Source organism: Ixodes scapularis, unplaced genomic scaffold, assembly GCF_016920785.2.
Source record: "Ixodes scapularis isolate PalLabHiFi unplaced genomic scaffold, ASM1692078v2 PGA_scaffold2__306_contigs__length_199485367, whole genome shotgun sequence".
In the NCBI taxonomy this organism is placed as follows: domain Eukaryota; kingdom Metazoa; phylum Arthropoda; class Arachnida; order Ixodida; family Ixodidae; genus Ixodes; species Ixodes scapularis.
In genome coordinates this window covers 76,330,222-76,356,916 of record NW_024609857.1, presented here as the reverse complement: position 1 = coordinate 76,356,916, position 26,695 = coordinate 76,330,222, and the positions used below count along the sequence as shown (strand labels likewise).

The following is a 26,695-nucleotide window of genomic DNA, read 5'->3' as shown; positions in this document are numbered from 1 at the left end:
GAAACAATAAAGTTGAAGTTGAAGGCCGTAGGGTTTTACGGGAAAGTAGAAACCCAGTTGTTCCGGAGTGTACGCGTGGATACGCAGCCTGCGGTACGGATGGACGGATACGATTGAACCGTTTGAATTGGGCGACGTCTTGCGTCAGCTAATCGCGGCACAACGCTCGACGCTGAGATAAGTTAGACATAAAGGCGGCTTTAATAAGCCATATTACGAACGTAACAACCAGGAATAGGGTTTCAGTGCGCAGAGCTCGCGCCAGGTGACGAAATGCACTTAAACTCGAAATGACGACGCGCGCGTGGTTTGCAGATTTTGGACGAGCGCGATTGCTTCGTTCGAGGACTACAAAGAACAACCTACATTTTTATCGAAATGATGAGTCAGACTCAGCTTTCTTAATGCAGGCTTGCTTAAGAACTCTCAGAGGACTACGAATACTATGTTAACTTATGGAGATGCTTCTTAAATGGTCTTTAATTTCGTCCACCTGTACTGATAATCAGTACGTGAAATGACTTGAAATCTTTAACAGTAGAAATCCGAATGTCAAGTCAAATTATTCGGTCAATCACTATTAGAGTCGAATTAAAAACTCGAATATTCGTGCATCTCTGCTAAAAACATACAGAGGTAATTCTTATTATCTAATGCCCTGGATATCGGATGAAAAAAAATTAGACTAATTGCGCATTGCGAGAGTACACGATTTCTGAAAGGTGTGCTGTGATAAGAAAAATAAGGGTCTAAATTAAATAAATTTGAAGATGTTACTGCCACTAAAATGCTCAAATGTTTGGAGGAAATCAACGTTAATAAAAGGGTAATGAACTTTAAATGTTCAGCTATAATGTTTTTCATTCTATAGTCTATTGGAATCACCCCTGCCCTTAAGGCATCTCTAAATTTGTCGTAAATATCACGCAACCGGTTCTTTGCACATGAAAAGAAAAACAGGGGGAATGCCAACACTTACACTGACCTCAGTGACGTCAATTCTACGCAGCAACATGACTCTACCACGGTTCACGTAAACAATAGGAAACATTTCTCGATAAAAATATTCCGAAAATATTGGTATAAAGAAAGATCAAAAACATTTTAACTTTTATTGAATAGCACTGCGTCATTCATGGCCTTCGCAGAGGAAGAGAAAGTGACGACAACCGATTTTCTTAACGTGGTTAAAACTCAAGACGAAACTGCGCTACTCGATTCGATCCGGTGTTCGCATGCCTCGACTACAATGCTCTAACGGTGATTTTTATACTTGCGGATTCAAGGGCAGATCCCCGCAGGCGGAAATCGGATTTTAGAGCCGGGAGGCGAAATCGACTCGTCGCTGGCGAAAACTCTGCATCAGTCCGGGACCCGCAACCAGATTTTCCGCCAGCGACGCGTCGATCTCGCCACGGGACTCCAAAACCCACTTTCCGCCGACTCGGATCCGGTCGCGAATCCGCAAGTGTAAACGCGCCAGTCTGAAGCCTCCGCTTTTCGCCAAAATCTACGGAGAAAGCTCGGCGGATTACGGGGCAAAACAGTGTTTGTGTCATGGAATATGTTTAGAGCCAAAAAAGAAAACAGAAAACAGTCTGCGCACATTTATCAGTGTGAAACGGCATGCTCGGTGCCACTGCGCAGACAATTTTCTTCATCTCTAAACGTACTCTAAGGGTCGTCATTGGCCGAGTTCCCTCCGTGAATTGAAGCCTTCCAGCCAATGTCAGCTAGAGAAACGCGGGGCGTGGCTTATAGACGCTCTGCAGCAGCTGTGTGTGGGCGCCGCCATTACCGACCTTCAGCATTTGTTTTACTTCACTTCATCATTACCACGGCAGGACAGGTCATTGCTATTTTAGATTCTACCTTGTCCTTGTGCCCAACATTGGCCTTCGTGGGGGATCGTCAACGGCCGTTTCAGTGGCTCGGTAGCTCGGTATAAGACGCGAAAAGGTGAGCAATGGCGGACGTAATCAGGCGTGTGCGCAAAGCGTCTCTCGTGGTTCTGCTTCTAGTTTCGTGGTTCGTGCTTCAACGTTCTTATCGGCTGATGCCGCAATCTGATTGGCTGCCAAGCGATAATGAGATGCTCGGGACTCGCCGCGCCATTTCTTTTGTACACTGAATTTATGTTCGGACTTTTTCCTCCTTGGCTTTCCTCCTTAACTCGAAAGCGAAGTGAGAAATCACGTGACGTGCCTGGGCACCGGATGCGATGACTCAAGGTTTCCACCACGCTTTAATTAAGCACACTACGGAATAACAGAGACCACGAGATTGAAAAAAAAAGGACAAATATGCACACCGTACACACACGTACACACCAGAAAGTCGAACCGGAACCGAACCAAAAATCGGAACCGAAACATTATTTTTAGCCGAACCGGAGCTGAACTGAACCGGAAAAATTATAACGGTAACCGGTTCGAAACGGTTCACGGTAGTTTTTTTTGTTTTTTTGTTTTTATTTCGTTAGTAGGGAGTTTTAGTAGATCGTTTTCTAAGACCCGCTACAGCTACGGTCGCGCGCTTCAGAACTTTTGGCTCACGCTACAAATAGCGTGAGCCAAAAACACGATCTACTAAAACTCTTTATTATCACAAAATGAATATTGGAGAATAAAAAATGGCACCTGCACTTCTTTGTTTTGATCAAATCATCATGCAAAGAATTGCAATGCATGAGAAATTGTGGGTTTTCATGGCGCGTTTGTTTTATTTACCATGTGTCACGTGATCACGTGACGTCATGGTGTCAAGTCATGCTGTCAATCTCACGTCACATGACCCAGTGACATCACGTGACGTCGTCACGTGACTCAGTGCGTCAAGCCAATTTATGTTGAGGACGTCACTATATTTATTAGCGTTGTTGACACCGTGACATCACGACTTCACACCGTGAGTCACGTGACATCGCGACGTACTCGATTGTTATAAGCTCGAGTCGAGCACTCAGGTTCATGACAATCAGCATCGCCAAACATGCGGATATTGGCTCGTTTTCAATCGGTGAAGCTGAACTCTAGCAATGTCTGAAGCTCAGAGGGGGATCGGTGGCCGAGGAAGTTCGAAGAAGACGACGAGCTGAATGGCCGGGTTGGAAATGGACTCCGTAAAGGTGTATCCACACGACGGACCGGTCCGCGGACCAATTGATCACGTGATGCGCGGCCCGCGGGCCGCCCGGCTGCAATGAGCATCCACACGGCGGACCAAAAGAGCAGACGACAGAGTGAACGGGCCAGTCTAACCCTCGACCTCACAGCTCTGCCAAACGCATGCAACGAGCTGCTTTGAGGCTATTTGTAAAGAGCCAAGATGGAGGTTGAACGAAAGAGACTTTTGGCCGCGGTGGCCCTGGCGTTGACTATTGAGGACGAGGAGGACTTAAGTGATCCGAAAAGGGCATGCATCTTTTGTCCCACAGAGCGGGGAATCGCTCCACGAGCGCGATGAAGTAAAAAGTTGCATCGTCGCACCATGCCGCCATCGTCGCACAACAAAAGGTTCGTCTTCTTCGTCTTCAACAGTTGGCGCCAAAAGAACACGACTTTGGATTTGGATTCCAATCTAAACAACAAAAGTAAGCTTGTTGCCAGACTTAGCACTTCAATTATACTAAAAACGCCGCGGTCCGCCGCCAAGGTCCGGGCGAGAAAAGCGCTTGGCATTTCTCACAAGCGCGAGCCGCGGACCGCCGGCGGACCTCGAAAAGCGGTGACGTAAGATCACGTGATGCGCGGCCCGCGGACCAAAACAGCAATTTGGTCCGTCGTGTGGATACACCTTAAAGGAAATCTCAACGGCTAAGCCTAGCCTGGAATATTCTGAGCCTATTTCTGCTTCTGCCCCCTCTGCACCAAGTTCAACGGAGTACAGGATTTTACTGCCACCTCTTCCCAACGGTAAGCTGCTTGAAAACTCACTGATTTTTCATGGGAACCCATCACGATTCCGGTCTTGCTTTGAAGAAAATCATCAACCCAAACGAGCTAGCTTCGCTTGGGGCCTCCCAATGCAATCACCTGTGGCTGCTCACAGTGCGTTCTGCCAAAGAAAAAGAAAGATTGCTGCAGCTCCGGGAGATCCAAGTAAAGCACAAGACATGTTTGATAACGGACGGGAGAAATACTGCGCTGTCCATGAAGGTACAGTGGTTTGCAACTAGCGTCCCAGATGCAAGCGTAGTAAGTGCTTTTTCTACGTTCGAAAAAATAAAGCGCATCGTTCTAGACAAGTGGCACTACTCCGGCTTCGAAGAAGTAGAGACGACCGCAAAAATACTGTCAACTGAATTGAACAAAGGGGTGACTGCGGACAGCTTGCCGCATCAGTTCAAGATTCTGGGAACCGCCGTCCTTGTCTCCGTGCCTGGCGGAGCACCGCAATGTCTGCGATGCAGGCAAGTCGGACACGTCCGAGGCCAGTGCCGCGCTCCCTGGTGCAGCGCATGCCGAAAATTCGGCCACGATCCCGAAGGCTGTATTAAAACATACCCTAATTGAAGGGCTACATCTCTCCAGATTCCTACAGAATACTTGACGGACGCAGAAGAAACAGCACAAACAGAGGTTTCGGCGGAAGTCAGCACCCCCCACAGCACAGCCCACGTAGAGGCAGCCTCATGGACTGAGAAGTGCGAAGACAGGTCGGCGTCGTCACGCTCTGCAACAAAGGATACAGTGAGCAATGTTCTATCACCAACTCGTTCAGTGCTCTTGTCCCTGAAGACCAAGCTGAAGAGCCAATGAAGTCAGAGGAAAAGGCGTCCGAAATGGATGAAACCAGCGACAATGAAATGCTCGGGTAAAGAAAGGGAGAAGAAACTCTGTGCACTTCAGATCCTGGTTCCACATCTCAAGGGGAGAGGGCAGAAACAAAAAGGAGGAGGAAGTAACGACGAAATCTTTATCTCCCAAAGCTCCCATCATCGAGCAGGATTCCATCCTGTCCGGCCACGAGGACCTGAAGAGGCAGTTGGTTGGTGTACTTTGAAATTCCTACGGCTGCACGACAAAAGGACGCTGACTGACCTGACGGAGATAATTATGGTTTTAGGCCTACATGCGCTATGGCGGTCAAGAGTAGACATGACAGAGTGCACACTGAACCCTAAAGCTGCGTGGTGATGCTTTGCTAACAAATTGGAATGGACTATTAGAACTTTAGAACTAGGTGAAATAGAAAACGATCTGAGAAACACTCTGGTGAAAGATCAGAAGGTAGAACTAAATTTTTATGCTTTGAGGAGGCTATCCGTCGCCTTCGCACGTTCCTCACTCTAATATATTTTTAAGATCTTCGAGTGCAATACACATTCAGAGCTGAGGTTATTGCACTCTTTAACAATGTTGTAACCTTTAAAGGGGCGATGCAACAATTTTTGTACTTTGCGAAAATACCGTTTAAAACGGATAACTGACGTTAATGATCTATGACTTTCTATTGCGTGGGGTTTTTCACCCCACGCAATAGAAGTTCCAGAAAAAGATCAAAGAAAAACGAGCACCGTTCACCCCCTCAACTCGCAGCCAGAACAAGCGGCCGCGTGATCTGGAGCCGATTATATGCTGCCAATGTTGATCATAGCCGCGCGCTGGGGTTGGCAAAGCACAGGAAACGCGCTGAGCTCCAGACATTGTTATGGCTCGGCTACTGTCGTCGTTGCAGCGATTGGACACGGGCCACTACCCGAATGCTTCTCGAGCTAGTAATTACCACGAGTCTAAATTGAGTGCTCACGCAACGCTTGGGTCCAATCTATGTATCGCATTCAAATATCGTCATTTGGGTGTACTTCAATCCCCACTTTACGTCATCAAATTTTGGATTGTCCCCGCAGCTCCGTCATCAAGTTTTGCGAAGGAGAGACTGAAAGAAAAGGTCCGCTTTATTTCTGGGAATTCCACCGCAACGAAGACGCTTCTTGGTCAGTGGCGTTGCGTTTGAGTATTCTTAGGGCCCACCAGTGCCAGTAAGATGTTGTAAAGGGAGAAACGTTCCCACCAAATATTGTTGCAGAGCCTCTTTAACAATGAAAATTGTACGATGCTTTCCGGGACTGTTCCAACACCCCTGAACGTACGCTTGTATACATCAAACCTTTTATCCACCGATGTGCATAAAAATGATTAAGGTGACATACCTGAAAGTTTTCGGAAGACTTCGAACTACATCGCTCACTTCTTTAACAACTGCAAGATTATTAAGAATACAGTTCTCGTGACTGCAAACGTAATATAAACTGTGAGGTAAGCGTTTCATTTTTCCTATCCACGGTGGAGAAGGCTTTATGGAAAGTTTTATAGAATGACATTTGCTTCAGCGTGCGTATTTCAAAACATTCGGAAAGTTTTGATTATTATGGAACGCATTTCGCAGATATTCATAATTAGGGCTTCGTTTTCTGTTTGCTGCCGTGGTGGCACACTGAAATCTTTTCGTTTCTGCCTTCTCTTTCAGAACTTCATCCGAAGCGGGATAGTTGTTTAACGTTCATTTATGGACCACGCTCAATAGATTCAGAATTTAGTCAATCTAAATCTGTATTCAGACTCAAGATATTGTGTATATAGATTGACATACGAGGTGTATAAACACCAAGTTTTGTCTCCTAGGCTGTAAGCTTTTTATTCAGTCATGGAATCGGAAGAAGTTACGTTCGATTGAAAGTTTTGAATTTCCTATTTCCCAGGAGAATAAACCTCTTCAATATAGTCCCCAGCGACCGCTATGTACTTCCGCTGTTTGTGGTACTTCCGCTGTTTGTGCACTACTCTCCGTATGCCATCGTAGATGACTGAGGGCGGCTCTTGACGACACCAATGCCGCGCACTGGAAGAGCTGCAGTTCCAAGGTATTTTGCCTCATTCACCTAACAGCCCGTACCTCATGAAACCACACTTTCGCCTGTTTTGCAAGATAAATAATACAAATACACGGTTTGCGTACGACGACGAGATTACCAATGCCGTGCGCCCTTGGTGTCGTCAGCAACAGCCCTCACTATATCATCTACGATGGCATCCGGAGAGTACTGCACTGCACGAGCAGTGGACGTGCATCGCGGCCGGTGGAGATTATATTGGAAAGTTAGACTTTCCTGGAAAAGAGGAAATTCAAAACTTTGATTCGAATGTAAGAACTTTCAATTCCGTTTACATAAAGAATTTACGGCCTAAGAGGCAAAACTTAATGATCACTCCTCGTTTTCATTTTTTAAACTTTAGCATATATATGTTTGTGCTAATGCTATGTGAAAGTCTTCTATAATAAATTCTATACGCCTCGCAACAATGTTGCGAAAATCAATTTCTGCGTACACCCGTTGCGAGTCCTAAAAAAAAAAGAAAAAGTTTACATTCGTGTTTTCACAGCCAGCTGCTTTCATTTCTCCTCAATTTTGAACAGCTGGCTTTGCTTAGATCAGATATATTAAGCGCGTAAAATCACGTTTGTGGAAAGAGTTTTCATGGGGCTATCACGAGCAATGCAACGTACTTGCCTGCTGGTTATAACTACGTGCTTTTTTGGTGTCACAAGGATCAAATGTGACGGACATATACCAGCGGAAGATGATCCTCAGTACTCAGCGTTCCAGCATTCAGAAAAGGTGAATTTGTTTGGAGAACACCGTTTAGTTTCTAGACGGTTGCCGTGACTTTTTGAATGAAACGCACAGTGTAAATAAGCAGTTCTAATGTTCGTAAATGTTTGCGTTCATGAGATGTGATGTATTAGTTTTACACTGAGTCCCTTTTTTCTTGGATACTCATTAGGTCTTTATTTTCGGAATTTATGAAACTCGTATCTTGACTGGAAGCATGATCATAAGCGCAACTACCCCCCCCCCCCCCCCCCCCCCTTCCCCCGAAGCTTTTCGGGAAAGCAAGTATCATCGCTTGGGGACCGCTGGGGGCGCGGGAAGAAAAAACGAGAGATGGGGAGGGGGGCTTCACCCTTCTCCCCTTTCTTACCGCTCTTTTTCGTCTTGGTAAATTCAAGCCTCTCCGCCTATGCATATGATGTACTCTTTCATCGACAGGTCGTATTTGTTTAAACTGAACTAAGAGTTGACACACTGTAAACTAAAAAAACGAGTGAAAAAAAAAGAGCTCTTTTGTTGTGCTGTAATTTCGAGGACAAAACCGAGTGTTTTCATTCAATCTCTCCTTCGCAAAATCTAATGACGTAGCTGGGCGGTAGCAGTACCGCCCAGTGACGATATTTGAATGTGGCTCATAGATTGGACCCGAGCATGGCGTGGACACTCGGTTTGAGCGCGTGATAATCGATAGCTCGAGAAGCATTCGGGTAGTGTCCTGTGTCCAATCGCTGCAATGACGACAACAGCCGAACCATAACAATGTCTGGAACTCAGCACGTGTCCTGTGCCTCCCCAGCCCCAGCGCATGACTATGATCAACATTGGCGGCATATAATCGGCTCGAGATCACGTGGCCGCTTGTTCTGGCTGCGAGTTGAGGGGGTGAACTCTGCTCGTTTTTCTTGATTTTTTTTTTCTGCGACTTCGATTGCGTGTGGTGAAAAACCGCGGATATTTCGCAGGTCATTAACGTCAGGGATCCGTTCTAAGCGGTATTTGCGCAAAATACAAAAATCGTTGCCTTTCCCCTTTAAGGGAAAAGCAACCTTGCAACCTTCCACACCCTTTAAGGGTGTGGAAGGTTGCAAGAGTCACTCTCGAGCTTAATTTTCTAGTCAAAAGGCACGATTTCAAGGTTTCTTACCTTACTTATTATTAAATAGTGAGGTTCTTATCAGGACCTCACTATCTAATACTGTCAAGGAAGGCTGACTCACGCGAGGTGCCACCTTTTCTTAATTTATAGTTGCCACGACCAGTCGGAACGAACGAGCGCCGTTTAAACTGGAGTTTTTTTGTTAACCGCCATGGACGAATGTTTTTCCAGAACCTAGCACATAACAGTTTCTTTGTAAACATTAACGAAACACATAAAGACACCACAGCGGGGCTTGAACCTGGGTCGTTGCGGTGACAATCAGATACTATATCACTGAGCTGCGTAGCACAGCTATACTCGCTCCCGACAAAACGTGCCGGCGAGAGTGGTGTGTATCATAGGCAACCTGCAATGTTATTTGGTATGGCGCTTTCTAGCGACTGAAGCAAGAAGCAGGAAATATTGGGTATGTCTGGGATTAGAGGCTGTACTGTTAAACGGGAGCTATTATTCTGGTGGCGCCGCTTAGCCTATCTGAAGCAAGAAATACTGGGTAGGCCAGGAAGCCTTGATCCCACAGCATGTCAATACGGCGGGAGCTACGGCCCTGGGGGGCCTATCGGAACGTGACTACGTATCACCGGAGTGCCCCTTTACTGCGAAGAAGTGTCAAGCTTTTCGCAGTGTCATACTCCAATATGTGTGCGTTGCGCTCGTATACGTAGCGCATATCGCAGCCGTCGGCACGCAATGTGAGGCTATATCGTTAACCCTTTGCCAAATTACAACGCGACAGGATATAACCGTGGGCTCTCACTCTGCTGGCGCCGCCTAGCTGATGCCGGCTGGCTATACCATGTGACAGCAAGAACAGAGTTTTGTTTGTGCGGGACACAATCCGTGCTCTTCCATCTTTGTCAGCATGATTAAGCTTGTGTGATTGTATAAGTATCTCACAAACAAGGGTACTTCTTTTTAGCCGTGCACGTTCCGAGTAAGCATTCAAAAAATCGGAACAGGGTGACAAAAATTTCATCTTAAATAAATCAATATACCATCAACAAACCGTCAATGTCTACACGCGCGTCAACAAAAATATCAAGATCAGTGTTTACAACAATCGGAGAAAATTATGTAAATTGTAAAAGTTGAAGGCTGCTTCGTTATGCAGATTGAAATTATAAGCCGGTAAATGCAAAATGCGAGACATCCGCAAAACGAAAAAGGTAATTGCACCTACACTTCATCTCATACTGCGATTGACTAAAGGCCAAAGCCACGGGCCGCCAGGTCCAATCACGTTCCATGCTATACTATGACACGCGTAGCATTGGTTAGCTTTGGACGAATAATGCTCCGTATCCAAAAACGCTGTGTCATTTTTATAGCTTCGACACTGCAAAGAGCCAGTACGTCGTGGCTTTCCTTGCAACGTAAAATCGTTGAGTCACTCATTGCTCGATCCGAACTACTGTCCGCCCGTTCCCATCAGTGATCCGAAACGCGGGCACCGATACATGCATCGAAGCGAAATACCACGGAATTTGCTGGTGACTGGATCTGGCGGTTTGTAGCTTCTGCCTTTAGTCCATCGTAGGGTGAGACGAAGTATAAATTTCAAAATGTTTGGAGCATTCTTTTTAAGTCTACTGCCCGGGAAGCACGCCAGAGAAGCACCTAACTTTGCACAAGCTTCGCAATCCTAGGGACCCACCTTGGGCCTAATACAGCTTCGCTCCAAGGCGTTTGTTGGTGACAGAGAACGTTTCTTTGGAGTTTCTGTGCCTCTTGTTGACTTGCCACGTGATTGCCGAGCTGCTAGCCGTGAGCCAAAGTTGCCACGTTGGAACAGTAAACCCTAAGTATGTCACTTGTTTTGCAATTTAGACCCAAGGTTGCCACATTAAAATCGGACAACCATAAGTGAAGCCTAGCTCTGGCACTTGTTTGGCGATTTATGCCCAAAGATGCCAGATGGAGTAAAACTGCCAGCAGCGAAGAATAACTTTGGCACTTGTTTGGTGAATTGTGGTAACGATACCAAGCCTGTGGCCTAAGAATGTCATGTTTTGCTCTACTTTGGTTTCTTTGGGCTCATTAAAGCCCTATGTTCCCAGACCAATACAAAACTTTGGCCCAAAGAACTGTTCTATTTTAGTGTGTATCCGTGGTTGTGTACCTTTACAAACATGTTAATTTTCTAAACTTTTCAAAAGAAAAATGCACTAATAAAACAAAGCACAGTACGTAAACAAAAATGCATTACATTTATTGGTCGTTCGAGTGTACCTTACTTTGAACAGTATTAGTTATAATATTTATTATGTACCACATAACAGAAAACAGCTAGAAAAATAATTTAACGGCTTGAGGGGCCAAACTAAAAATTATTCGACGATCAATGGGGTTCATCCGATGAAAACGTGTTAGTATTGGTTCTTTCTTACCCCCTTTTTACCCCTTTCGATTCCTTTAGGAACCCCTTGCCATTCGTTTAACACTGCTTCTCGGTTGTTTATTGCCCCTTTCCGTTCGTTTATGACCGCTTTTGAATTGTTTATGACCCGTTTTCAATAATTTTACATCCCCTTTATCACTCGTGTAAAGAACCATATCTATCTTCGGAGCGGCAACTAAGCTGGGCCGCATTCCAAAGTGGGTGGAGCCAGAGACGAACCTGAGCAAATAGCTCAGGTTCGTCTCTGGCTCCACGCCAGCTGTGCGACGCTCGTATTTGTCCGAAGCGCTGACGTCAACACGCCTCCATTTCCTGAGCCTCTCTTTCCGTCGCCGTGGTGCGACATTGAATCCGTAAACACGATACCTCCTCACCACCGCACTCTCCTCACGACGTCATGTATGGCGCTGACAAACGGGGCCAGACACCGACGGGTTTTCGTAAAAACAAGCGTTCTAATGCTAAAGCATTAAAAATTTAAGACGAGCTATTAATGCAAATACTTTTCTAAGGTTAAACTTCTCATCTCGTTCGACTATACTCTCGTGGCAAATGCTGGTATAAACTTTCCGATACATCTATTATAGAATAATTATAACAGAAAAAAAGGGAGGCGAAACAGCAATATACTTGCTCATTCCGAAAGACCGACATCAAATATCAGCGCAAATCGCAACCTCACAGAGTTTGTAATCTCACTGCAGCGTTTCGCTGCAGCTGTTTTCGCAAGCGCAAAGTGCAAGCTTGGAGTCGTTGCATTATTAAACAACACTATGAAAGTTGATCGTTTGACATTATTCTTATTTCAATAAATGGAATAAAAAAATCTTTCAGCCTTTCCACTCTGGTGAAGAAGGAAGAGCAGCGGAGCTGTACTATGTGCCGCCATCTATGAGCAACGAGGGCAAACAGACAACCGGCTCGCCGGTTGTCTGTTTGCCCTCGTTGCCTATGAGTAGAGTAACGTTAAAACTAAAAATCTCATATCCCTGCACCATGGCAAACAAAACAGAACCGGCACAGTTGGGAAGCTAAAACCCTAAAAAATGTCTGTTTGTTTATGTTGGAGGGACGAGAAATAAATACCCATTCGGTTGTCGCCACCGTATGTAGTTCAATATTTGCATCTTTCGTGGTGTCGGAATCGGAACATGGCGGGCAGCAGTGAATAGCTTATTTATAGGCACTACGTGTTTTTAAGAACTTTCTAGTGATCCTTGTGACGCGCTTCTCGTTTTTTTCTCTCGGAAGACTATAGCTGTGACTCACTTCACAAGCGAGGAAGAAGCAACGAAATATTTAAAACAATAATCCTCTGCGTCAGGGACAGAATCAGCGCCACTTCTTCTGAAATACTCAACCTCGAATTTCAGCCACCTTTCTCAAGATTGAGCATGTGCGCATCGTCTGCTACAACATCAGTTTTTTTTTAATATTTAGGACAGTTAGTACGCTTTAAAAACTTTTACATAAATAGAAAGTGCTCTTATTTAGAACCACAGAAGCTCTAACTGAAGAATCGTTGTTTAAATAGCTGTCCTCTTCTCTGAAACCGGTTTCTTGTTTACATAGTCGAGCTTCAAAATAGTCACACGATTTAAAATGATTTTAAACAAATCTGAATCTGAATACAGCCAAATCAGCCTTACAGAGAACCAGCCCAGTTACTCTAGCATAAATAAAAAAGGGGGATCAGATGCCTGAACGCTATCTGAGGAAGCCACGAACGCGTGAAGGAAATTTTTTAAAATGTTATCACAATCAAGTGGTGTTTACAACAAAAAAAAAAAAGGAAAAAAAAACTGATTGCGTTGCACTTAATGTATTTTTTTTTTTTTTGTGTGTGTGTGCTGGATTTCTTATGTTTACCAGGAGCATGCCCTTAAAGGAGCTGTGCAACGATTTTAACGTTGAAAGAATTGGCATTTTCTGCTTTTGATATTGTTCACTGTGTCACAAATGGCAGAAAACACACCTCCTTTCATCGAAATGTTGCGATTCCGCCGCGTAATAGCGAGGCAAAACTTGGAATATTTCCCGACCTGCAGCCACGAGCGGCGGCCATGAGAAACAAGCGGCGTGACGTCACTTGGGTAGTTGTAAGAAAGATAGCAAGTTGTGCGAATACCTGCTCGATAAAAGGTAACTTTTTTATAAATCTTGTCGTTCCAACATATATATAAATGCGTCAAAACCCTGGTATCATCGACAAAACTTTTATTATACGTAGTTTTAGTGGCGCCATCTATCCTAGGTCCACAAAACCGCGAACAGCCGCCAGAAGCCGGAGGGGGAGGGGGACAGCGCCGGACGGGCAAGGACGAGTGGTCACGCGGTCGCGAGCGGATGAGTTCTCGCTGCTCGCTGATGGCTCTAAAGAGAGAACTTTTCCGGAACTCCGCGCCTACTCAAGTGACGTCACTGTGCACGTGACCCGGAAGACGATGCACGAGTTGAAAGGCGGCAAAAACCTGGATCTTTTTCATTTTTTTAAATAAAAACTAGGGCAACCAAGCAAAATCTGTTTTCTGTAGTTCACTTCAGAAGTGTTAGGCATCAACTTCCACAATTATTTAAGCAAAGCCCTGAAATCGTTGCACAGCTCCTTTAACTGTCGTTGCTGCGTCATGATGTGAGAGTTACGACATTTAAAAATCAAATAAAAAAGTATCTTTTTTTAATAAATATAAAAAAATGTGAGTGTGCTCATTAAGGAAAACACGTAAACACGGAACTAGACGAGTCCTTCATTTAGTCAATAAAAAAGTGAGAACGCGTCTTGAATGCATTACAAGTCCAGAAATTCGGTATGCATAGAGGTATGTCTGAAAATATCAAAACCTGCACGTTTTGTTTTTTATTGTACGTTGAGTTTTAAAAATGCATATCACATTCTACACTAAAAGTGTGATGATGAATCGGCAATTTATTTGCAAAAAGAACAAAATACGTAATAGGCGCACAGACGCGACATTTGCCCCGAAAACGGGAGCGTTAGCATAGCTGCCACCGGTATTATGTTTGGGGCCGTGGGACCGCCACCTTAAGACTTCTATAAACCAGTCTCAAAGTTTAGGATCCTATAGCCCCTTTCATCTCTGACTTATAAAAACGCAGCCTTACATTCATGACCCAATCAGTTTGAAGCATGTTCCAATACGTTTTTGCCACCGTGATATCTCAATGGCAGCGTGAGTGTTACTCTTACAGTGCACAATTTTGCCGAGAGAAAGTAAAGGCGACAACCTCATATCTCCACTGGACTGAAGTTCATTATTATACATAAAGGAAAATTATAAATGATTTGAGACCTCCAAAAAAAAACACAGCAAGTTAAAAAAAAAAAAGCCACCCGCCAACGGCAATTTTTTTTACTACCAGACTAAAAAAGTTAACTTTAGCGGTAAAACCGCTAAATTAGCAAATAAATGTTTAGCGGCTACCTTGGCTACTGCAAAAAAATGCTGCTTAGATGGTTTAAATAAAACTATTCAAGTGAACAGTCTCTTAGTCAGCATTCTCAATCCGCTCTCAGCCCTATTAAAATGAAACTTGGATTCTTATTTGCTTTTGGATCTGCAGGGTACTAACTTTATGGTTGCACTCTTTATTTTATAACGAGATTTTATTCCAAGTTCTGTTTTTGTGAGTAATGTCGGTGCGAGAGTGGCTCGTTATGTAAAATTAGCTTTTTTCTCTAGAGCGGGTTCTTGTTTGCTAAAGTGTTAGGTTCCTTAATTGTTTAGGTCCCATGTCCTTAAGAGGTTGTTTATTAGAAAGGACAACTTTTTTTTTTAGTCAGTGAGGTAGTGGCTAGTGAATTAATATTATCTGAAAGTCATTTATCTGAAAGTTGGCCCACTTTTCAGGTGAAGGGTTTACCACGGCACCTTTTTATTTCTGTCCTTGAAAGTAATTCATTGGTGGATTAGATAATCGAGGTGATAATGAGTCTAAGTTTTATCCTAAGACGTTAGCCCGTTTATTTGTTTTAGGTAGAATGGATTTTTATTAAGAAATAGTCATCCCCAACTTTCTTGCACTTGTGACTAGACATAACAGTTATACTTCCTTTCATGTGTCTGTCAAGAACGATGACTTCAAGTATATTAACACACCTGACGTTTGGCCCACCGGGTGTCTTCTTCGCCCGTTTTTTTGGCGTTCTAAAAGTAACTTCGGGTGCATCAAATCATGTAAACCTCTAGTCAAATGCTATCGAGTACACACTTTATTACGAGAACGTTCGTGTTCATAAGACGAAATTCTTTGCGTTTATGTGAAAAATATCAGCTCATTCATACACCGTCGTTTGCCTTACAAAGACTTGGCTATAGAACAGTATCCCTAGCTCTCAATATTTCCTTCCGTGTTACTCAGTATCTCGGAAAGAGCGTGATTATACCAGCAGAGGACAGACATACAGAGGCGGTGTTCTAACGACCGTTGACGCTACCCTGTGTGCACCAAGGACATGTGACCTCGAGTCGTACTCGGAATGTGTATGGATAGAAGTTATGTCCTGCAACGAGCTTAATTATTTGGTAGGAAATTTCAATTTTACACCACATTCTGACACGGAAGTTTTTCACTTCATTTAAAAAATTTAGAACCAAATCTGGACGTAACGAAATTTCGTGTGCAAATATATGGGGACTTAACCTACCAGGAATTGACTGACTGGCAAGTCATAACTCGATGGAAAGCGATGTCAGTAGCCTGAAGGTATTAAGTCTTCTGGATTTAATTTATCTTAATAAATTTGAACAACGCAACGACATACAGAATTCAGCGGGTAATGCACTCGACCTTGCATTAGTAACTTCTGCAATTTATAGTATACTTTGCCAATCGCCGACCCCTTAAAAATGGGTTTATCATTTCTATCTACCACGTGTTGTTTCATTTTGTTTCCCACTGCGTCAGCATGGAATTCGCAGCCATTAATACTTATTGTACAATAGTGGCGATTACCTTAATATGTACGAATACCTTCAGTGATATGACTGGAATCCGATCCTGAATGACGAGTGCGTTCATTCAACTTTTGAAGCTCTTGCAAAACTACTGTTGAACGCAATTGATGGCTATGTGCCTAAGCGCTTTTTTCAGCCTAACATATATCCTTCGTGGTTCTTAAATTACTAAACAAGAGCTAGCGCCACCGTTGCCTACACGCGCGCTAGAAAATAATGATGTAGACTGCGCGGGCGCTCGTGGCGCGTGGCAATCGAGAACGTGCCTTGAACGCCAACGGACATGCGTCTCGGCCCGATTCATTCGTGTTCGAGCTACAACTTCAAGGGGAACCAATAAAAATGAAGTTGGACTCTCCGTTCATCCAGAAGATTCGCGTACACTCTTACCCAAAGCTTAAAAGACAAGAAGGTCAGAATTACCTTGCCTAGTCATTCTCGTCCTAGCTCACCCCCGAATATTAAAGGTGCCGAGTGTCGTAGATGGGAAGATTACCGTGGTCTTGCCGGCTCATTCATTCAGACTCTCCCGACGACGAGGCACATTCACTCTCGCGGTAGCCAGCTGTCACGCCGACGCACCGTGGCTCCTGCTGCATCCGACGACGCTCGCTGCTGCTTTCTTGACGTTTGCTCTTCCTTTTGTTTCTTTCACAAGTTCGCCGCGTTCGGGGCATGTGTGACGCCGCCATAACTTTAGTTCACAAAAGGCAGACAGCCGTACACGCGAGGGCTCGTGCCTTCTTGTGCTTTACACGCGTAGAGCTCCAGCGAGGTTGTCGCACGTGCAGGAAGACTAAAGTTCCCTCGATGCATTGCAGCAGTGGTGGCGTAGTCAAACTGGCTGGTGAGATCGTTCTATTAGACCTTTATTTTAGTTCGTTATTCATCGCCTTTCGCCTTCATCCCTGGCAGTATTAAAGTCTTGAGTTTGGAAGGGTCATGAAGCTTGGGGAACGCATTTTTTTTGTGGTAAACGATGGTTTTTGCAGGCATTTTACAGAACTTATATACGCAGGGTAAATAAACAACGCGCTGTAAAAGTACGAGGGGATAAAAGCTTTTTCCCAACTGAAGTGTTTCGCTATGATTAATTTTTTACCTATTTTTAGTACCCATTCTAAGTGGAGCTTTTTCTGAATGGTGCCTTATTTCTAAAAAAGACCCTCTGTGTTCCTTGGGAACCCATCTATTAATAGAAAAGGTAATAAGCAATATGCTCCAGTATCAAGGAAGAACTCTCAGTCATTATCAAAGATGAACTCATTTAGCGATGCAATCACTTTTTTATTTTCAAGTGATGCGCTAACAGATGTTGACATTTGTTCCAAAAGGATCAGTGAATGTTCCAAAGGAATGCTACAGAATGTCTGCTACAAAATGTCAAATTCCGCTTCCATCACTGGAATTGTATCAACCCATGTTCTATTGAGCCTATTCAAAGACTCCCTATTGGTTTTATTTATGACAGGTGCCTTGGACACAAATTTTACTACAACTATGAAGGGTGACTTAAAAAAAACTAGAGATCTGTACTTTAGTGAATGGAAGACGTTTACGTGATTCATTGTTTTTACATAACATTGTGAACAAAGATGTTGATTCGCCACCTTTGTTGAGCACTGTTTGTTTTCATGCTCCCTTGCGATTTAGTCGTTCTCGAAGTCCTTTTTACTCTATAGGTACATCCGACACATCACCACAAACGAGACTGCAACTGGAATTCGATAAACATGAACAATCTGTTGTATACGTTTTTGAGGGACATTAATACTTTTCGACAACATCTAAAATCTAGAGTCAGGACTTTGCATGTAATTATAAACCTGTTATTGTTGTGTTCACTTTTTTTTGCTTTTCTTTTCGGCGAACTGTGTGCCACTCTTTAGGCCACGTGCATTTTGTGGACACATCAAATAAAGATTAATTATTATTATCAACGCCTCGGCGCATGCTGTAAAATAAGAATTTCAACTGAATAACAACTATAATTGCAATGTTTTCCTGGGATATCTCAGCTGAGAGTCATAAAATATCAATAAGCAGTAATTCAACGTTTGGACGAATATATCATTATTACTCCACGGCTCTAAAAACCTTTGCATTGAATCCTATGGGCCGTATTCACAAAATTGTCAATTTCAGCTTCTCTTGACGAAAGGTTTTAATGTTCCCAACGACTGCAATTGCCTGAGTATAAAAGAACACAAATACACTAGAAGCTTGATATTTCCTTGAAAACATTTTATTCCACAAAATGTCCAAGAGATTTGGCCATGATGCTTACGGAGTGGTTGCAATTGCCATTGCTGATAGTCACTGGGTAGAGGCAGGCAAAAAAAAGTAGATAGTGTCTGTTTTTATAACGTGAAATTATTCTCATAAAATGTGGGTTCTCTGGGACTGCAGCCATTAAAACCCAAACTAAGATAAACGACGCGAATGTAACACGTTCACGATTGGTGAACTAACCTCTAGATAACTCATAGGTCCAAATAAGCTTCGTAATATGGTCTAGTCCAGGAGTCGGCAACCAGCGGCCCGCGACCCGGATCCGGCCCGCGGGTCTACATGATACGGCCCCTGGCACGCTACTTGAAAGCACCCCTCCCCCAACTATAAACAGATGCACACATATCCCCTGGAAAACTAATGGTGCAAGAAATGTGGCAGTTTGCAGACCTTGTGTAATCGGACGTATTAATTCTGAAACAGCACAACAAGGGGTTAGTTTTCTATGCCCATATACTGTATGCACAACCTATCTGCAGTTGTTGTGCATCAAGCCGGTGCGTTTAGAATTTGATTAGGGTCATCGTATCCAGCATAAACTGTTCGAGATCACGGTTTTGTCCGATTGTCAAATTTATCAGTTTCTGTCACACACATATACTTCCTATGGAGAAGGAGTTGGTCTTGCATCATGCTATAATTCGCCAAAACAACAGGGACGAAAACGAAAGAAAAACTAGACAGGACGCGGCGTAACTTTCGTACTTGTTGATGCAAAACCAACTAGCCATTTTTATTGGATTCGTTTCTTATACAACGGACCTTTCTACATGTTTTGACAAAGTTGAAAGTAACGCCGTATCCTGTCCAGTTCTCCCTTCGTTTTCGTCATTGTTGTCTTGGCGTATTACACCATGTTCCTATGGTTATTGTGGCCAGGCGACTAGTCAGAATTTTAGCATAAATCTTGTAGGTCATCATTACAAAGAGCAATTGGGCTGAAGGCTTCTAGTTTGTCTGGGTCTTTGGATTTTGGAATGTGAACTGGGAGCCCTTGAAAATTATGAAGGCGGAACCTGGGCGCCAAGATCCTCGCAAGATACAGCGTGCAGCGCAAGGCATTGTAGTTCACTGTGCGTCGATCATATAATTTTTTTTTTTAAGCTACTTACCTTTACTCATACGCTTCACCTTATGTTTGATCGTGGTTCTCTGGTGGATTACATTTTCCTTGATTTTTCTAAAGCTCTCTATAAAGTGTCAGATAAAACTGCTCCATAATCTCAGCAAACTTAACATTGATCAGGATGTACTCTTATGGATTCGTGGTTTCCTTAATAACCGATTTCAATTTGCGTCCGTGAATTAGTACTTCTTCAAGTCTAGCTCCCGTGACATAAGGTGTTCTTCAAGGCTCGGTGTTGGGTCCCCTGCTCTTCTTTATTTTTTCAACGACTTACCTTCATGCGTTTCGTCCTTATTAGCTTACTTCCGGATGACTGCGTTCTTCACCGTGAAATGACCAACACCTCTCATGTTGCTCTTTTCAGTATGACCTTGATTTTGTTTCTAATTGGTGTAAGAAATGGAATATGCAGCTTAACAGTAACAAATGTAAAGTAATGACTGTTTATCCACTTAACTCGCACACTTCTCCCTACTATCTTAACAGTGCTTTGTTGCAGCGTGCACCATCGTACAAGCACTTGGGAATCCGTATTTCATTGTAGTAGCAATGCTAACCACCTGCTTGGTTTCCTCAAACATAATTTTCCATCTGTTCCTGTGTCTCTCAAACTAATAAACTATAAAACCCTTCCTTATGCGTTCTAAATTAAAATACGCCCCTTCTATATGAGATCCCTGCACTGACTTACTTACAACAGCAGTTGAAAGTATTCAAAATAAATTTATCCGCTATATTCTTACTAATTATTCCTGTACTGCAAGCGTAACATCTATAAAATCTCTTTTAAACCTATCTAACATTTCTTCACGTCGTGAAGTTGTCCGTTTCATAATACAGTATTTATTGTCAAAATCCTTCCTTGCGTCATAAATTACTAACTCCTCCCTCATGTCAAGCCAAGCGCCGATTTCCAACACAAAATTGGCCTACCTGTTTGTAAAACCACTATTTCTGATAATTCGTTCATCCCCAAAACAACAATCACGTGGATCCACCTTCAATTGTTAGTTGTGTGTGTAACAAATGCCATTGTGTTTAACCTTTATTTCACCAATTTTCTAAGTTAATGGTTACTATGTTCGTGTTCCTATTTTCTTAGGTTGTCTTTTTGTTTTTTAAGTGTGATTTTCCCTTTGTAACCGACTCCCCTCTGTAATGCCTCCGGCCCTGAGGGTTTAATAAATAAATAAATAAATAAATACCCTCCTCTCCGGTTTTTATCCGTCCCTCTCCGTCTCCGTCTCGCGGCGATTTGGCCCGCTACAGCGAAAAGATTGCCGACCCCTGGTCTATTCAAACAATAGGAGACAATGCTCTTGGGATTACGATTACATATTAAATACACTCAATCTCACTCGCCAGCGTTAGGATAGGGTGGAGGCTGGCTTGCGATCTTGTCGCGAGAACGACTTATCCTTCTCGCTTGATTTATATTTCTTCCTTACCCTTTTTTTTTCCTTTTTGTGGTTCGTACGAATAAATATAAAATAGGGTCAACTGAGATTGATAATGGTATATTGTACTAACATATATGTCACATTTTCTTGCAGTTGTTTAGCGGAACTGAGACATATTACATGAAATACCGCACCTATCTAAAGGAAAGCCCATTCAAATGCCTATCGTCGACACTACAGTGCACCTATGGTAATGGTACATACTTAAGTCAGTTTGGCGCACGGCTTCCAAATGGAACAAGAATGTAAGTATTTTTGTGTGAAACATTATATTCTTAATTATAAATATATGTGTGCATTTCTCGGCAGAACATTCAACTTACCGGTCACTTCAACCACGACCCCTGGGCATAATGCTTCGAATGCTATGCTGCACAAAACGTCTCCAAGTATGTGATTGCACCGGTATTGTTAAAATTGACCTTGCCGTCGTGTCTTTCGATTTCCTCTTTAATGCCAAGTTATCATATTGTTGCCCTATCTTGATATTAGCACCCTGTGCCCCTTCACCACTACGCTGGTGCAATGATTGACTTCAGGACGCTGCCATCTTCCGCGTTCTTGCATGTGGCGCGTGAGCTGCTCGCTCGCTAAAGTGTCAAACTCTTTGGAGAGATCCCAGTGGGCTACAGCGTGAAATCGCCATTTAAAGTGATCTATACTCGTGGGAAAAGTGCACCAAACGTTTTTTGTAAAACTCAGTGTAAAATAAAAACGCCAAAAACAGATTCGTGTACAAACAACACATTTTAATTTACTGCAAAATGCGACTAAGCGGCGCATGTGCCCTGTTGAAATATAATATGGACAAAGTACTTAAATAGAAGTGTTCAAGTAAAAGCCAGCATTTTCCAAAGAACCAATGTAGATTTGAGACTGTTTGTATTAAGAAGAAACAATGTTGCCCTGAGCTACTACAGTGTTTGACAGGGCAAAACAGAGAATGGAAGCAAAATATTAGCCATTTTGTCTCTGCCATTTTTTATGCTCGTTAATATAGATGCCTTAACACCCCACAACCTGTTCTGTTTTTAGTTTGCCAAAAAAGTGTAGAATTTTATATTGACTTATATTAGTTTGTTTGTAATATTGTATTAAAGACAAAGCTTTTTATTCAATTTATTGTAAAAAGTATAGCGCACCATCTTACCACACCGTTATGGTAACTGACAAAACATTGCCGTTGGAAATCGGTCGTTGCATCCTAATATTAGGGCTTCAAAACCATTTGGACCACAATTTTCACGAGACAATATTCACACGCAATGTTTATATGTCGAGATTTGTTACGAAACGCAGCATTGAGCCCAAGATATCTTTATGCAACATCCTCAATATTATAAATGGCAAGTTTCGCGTGCTGAAAAATGCCGTGAGGGGCCTTTGAATCTGTGGAGAGCCGTTTCGGATTTTTGCATGAACCACGCTTTACGCCTGGCGACAATTGTATTTCAAAATGTATACATAACTCCCTGTAAACGTAGTGAAAATAAATTTCAGAATATCGGTCTGCTTTGGTTTTTATGTTATGTCTTAAATCCTTTCTGACTTCCTATCAATTTTAAATTTCACGTTGCTTGTGCGATTCGTTCGGTAATGTTTTGAAGAAAATTAGGTTCGCTTTTTTCATTAACACCAAAAATTAATATATGGGAGAATAAAAACACTGTAATATAATTTATTTATGCATCTCAGGTGCACGGGAAACCTCTAACATTCTGGCCTTTATTGGAATAATACATAATTCGTCATATTTGTTTAACCTTCTGAGCTGGACGTGTAGCAGCTGGTGCAAGAAAGTTCGGATTTTTATGAAAAATACAATCCCACGATAAATGAAGGTGTGTGAGGCCAGGCAGATTCCGAGGAATCTGAAGAAGTAGGCCCAGAAAAAGTTAGAATCACAGTTCTCTGTAGTGACTAAAGCAAATAATGTTTTATTGAGGTGAAATAACTAGTATCTTGTTACAGTCAAGTGTACGCTGCAAGTTTATCCATTTTTACACTGTAACGCATTCTGAACTATGCTGATTTTCTCCTCAATTTAATATAAATGGAGCCATTAACAAATTTAAAAAAGTTTTCTGTGAACTTCTAATATATATTGACATTAGAAACGTGTAGGCAAATATTTACCAACTAATCGAAACGCCGCAAAGGGAATGCAGCCTGCAAGAAAGATCGATACTTTTCTTGAGGCTCTGAGAAGTGGTTTGAAGTTGGTACGTGCCAATCAAATCCGATGCAGATGGCTTAATGACAAAGAAATGTCACGGCAGCGTTTTATTTCTTTACCGCTGCGCGCATTGAATTCATCTGTTTTTTAATCAATTCTACTTGTTTAGATTACAACATATTTGCTATTTGTTTCGAACACCTGAGCCTCTATGTCACACTACCATTCGAACTCCGAACATCACTTCGGAAGTTTCGACCCCTTGATGTGACTCAAATGATATTTGCGCATCTCAACTTGTATTTTCGGCAGTTGCTATAAAAAAAAGTATCGTAACATAATTCACATATACAACTGTTTCATGAATGTTTTTGTTTTTCAGGGGATAAAAACGATACTTTATTTATTTTGATGTATCTCGATCCCAATAGAACATGCTGTGTGCTTCGCGTGCCCTCACAGCAGAATGGTAATTAACATCTCAATTTGTCAACCTATGCCCGGGCTGGAGTGTTAGGCGCTACCGGAAAAAGCAACTATGTAAATTAACGTAACGTGTTACAGACAGACTGCCGTTAGCAGAAAATTAAATTAAACTGTTATTATTACCATTACAAATAAAAAGTAAGGGACGTTTCTTTTGCGCTACGTTTTATCAATTGAAACGTTTCACAGCTTTGTCACTACAGGTTGTGTATAAGCGCCCCGTTTTGAGAAATATTATGTCCATGCAGGAACTTAACATAATTATCTCATGTTTTTACGATTTTAAGTTTGAATGTATGTAGGGTCACGACAAGAATTCGTATAATTTGGTGTCTAGAAACACGAACAAATTGAAGTGTAATTTTCTTGTAGTCTTGAGAACATGCAACGAGTCAAGCATTATTCGAAATGAGTAACGCAAGTAGCTTACGCGTTAACGTCTTGAAACGTAACGCGTACGTTACTATGTCACCGAAGAAAATAAGGCGTTGCCGGTAACGCCCTTACTTGTAACGTGTTACCGCCAACACTTCCAGGCTTCAAGGTGAAGCCAGTGTTGACGCCGATGAGCCAGCCATGTGCATAGATAAGTGGAGTTCTGGAAAAAAATATGAGACCTAATAATGCTAAATTCGCAATATTACGTTTAATATAATTAACATATTAAAATTTAACCGCTGAATGGCATTCGGCCAAAACTAGCTGTATTGTGTAGGCCCCTTTATGTATGGATTTTTAAATGGTCATACAATACATTATCAAAGACACTTCTCCGTCCTGAAAGAGACTGATTGTCTTAACTTGAAAGGCCTTAATCAATTGTTGATCAGTTCTATTGTAAAACTTATTCGCAAACTTTGCATCTTTATTATTGTATATCTACACAGATAACCTCCAAAACAACAATACAGGCTATCTGGCCTTGACTAAGGTGTCTCTTACAAAGCCACCATATGTTTTTACTTTTGCCTTGTTAGGTTTTCCTCGCGTAAAATGTTCCGTGACTTCATTCGTGTCTGTATGTTACCGCTTTATTATCGCTAGTTTATTAACAATAATTATTGGTGTCTAAGACTCTATCCGTTTGTTTTAAAGACAACAAATTATCGAATTAGTATTAAGTGACAAATTTCAACGTCTTGAATGGTCTGATTCTTGTTTCGTTCTGTCCACGGGCAAAAGTATGTTTTATGACCTATACGCCCCATATTCGTTTAAAACGCATATGTTGTATTTAAATCAAATAATTTTTTTTCGCATAATCAATAAGAACAGTTGAGGCAGCGACCAGAACGGGTGCACACTCATGAATTTCTAAATGTCTTAATACCGTATTGGTTCAACCGCCTTGTGTGCACACATTACGATAATAAAAAAAAGTACGACGCACACGATGTGCTTTTATATTGTGCTGGCTTAGAGTCTGCAATCTGGCAACTAATTTATATGTTACGAAGCCGACTTACTACACTTGGAAGGGATAGAGGATGCATGGTGTGCTTCCCCCACAATTTGAGAGTTTAATGATCAACTTTTTTTTTGTTTTGTTTTTGTAGGGTGTTCACTCTTTGTGCAAGAAAGAATCGCAGATGGAGAAGTGCCAACCGTTTGTGCAGAAATATATAGAAATAACTGCCCCAACATCACAAATATTCTTTATGAGCCAAGCTGTCAAACAAAACACGAGAATCGACGCGACCGGAACGACCAGAGTGCAGGAAGAACGTCTACAATTCTGTAGTTTCGCTGGGGTTCTCACTGCCCACCTTCGGTAACGGCTGCTCGTCGGCGGGCCGGTCGCGTCGCACGGCTTTAGTCGCACGGAGTGTATACCACCTCCCTTTCTTCTTATCATCTAGGGTGACAGCACAAGAGATAAAAGCCGTGTTCTCTTTTTCACTGTGCAATTGTGCAATTTACCGTTTGAATGCTTGATTTATTTACGCAACTCCCGAGAACTTTTTTTTAATTTCATCTAGATCTTACTTCATTTGAAAACTGAAAGCGCCGAAAGACACTGAAGTAATTGTGCTGTGTGTATGTTTAGACAATAGGAATTATTAGCCAGTGACGATAGGTGTCTGTTACCCCGGTGCAGACGAGAAATTTCGCAAATGCTGTACCACTGCTAGCATATGGTCTCTAATGTGCATAGTAATAGAATACAGTCGCTGAGATGACATCAGTCAGTAATCCTCTCGTGCAAGTTTAATAATGACACAAAAAATCCTTGCCACATTTTATGTCCTCTCACTTACGTTTCGTCAGAAAACTAGTCTTCACGCATTAATCTTAAATACCAACACAAAGACGGAACTTTAATCTCTCGTGATCTTTTTTATTTTTTTCGTCGCTTTGCTGTGGCCAGTTTATTAGTTTAATCTTTTTGTCTGGAGAATTAAATTGTTTTCAACCCAATAAAATGACCAATAAAGTCTGGCTTAAACAAAATCAATTCGCTTCCGTCATAAAATGAGGACACAGTTATTTGGGGAAGTAGCACAGGCTTCAAACTACATTGGGAACTGATTAAAAATGCCGCACCATGAATTTAACGAACGAGTCTTCAGAATAAATATATCGGAAGAAAAACGCTGTGTTAGTAAATGCTTCTCTTCATATTTTATACCAAAAGCCGCATTCCCACTAATGAATCCCTTTGCCTTAAACGTTTTCTTGGCATGTGCAGACAAAGACCTGGACTGAACCCATCTTACTGCGTTGAAAAAAAATGTAGTCTTATCGGTTTAGTACCAAGTTAATAATAGTATAAACAATTTAAAGGCAAACGCCAATTTATAAACTATCCCATTAGTGAACACCGCAGCCCCAGAACTAACATTCGAGGAAACTGAAAGTCCCCCTGGAAGTTCAATTTCGGGACAGTTGATTTTACCACTATGGATCCTTTAAAGGAGTAGTTAAGCATAGGCACCAAATATAATTTTACGTTTAAAATAAACCTTGAACCAAAACACAAAAAGCGCCTTACTACACTCTTATTCCT

At 42.3% G+C, this 26,695-nt stretch overlaps 1 protein-coding gene across 1 annotated transcript; it reads left to right on the top strand.

The window, feature by feature from the left end:
- Positions 1-7,480: 7,480 nt before the first annotated feature.
- LOC115308967 lies at positions 7,481-25,429 on the top strand. Its single transcript, XM_040205843.1, has 5 exons — positions 7,481-7,621; positions 21,120-21,271; positions 21,336-21,415; positions 23,585-23,671; positions 25,245-25,429. Exons 1-5 carry the CDS (start codon positions 7,481-7,483, stop codon positions 25,427-25,429), a joined length of 645 nt encoding a protein of 214 aa, XP_040061777.1.
- The last annotated feature ends 1,266 nt before the right edge of the window (positions 25,430-26,695 follow it).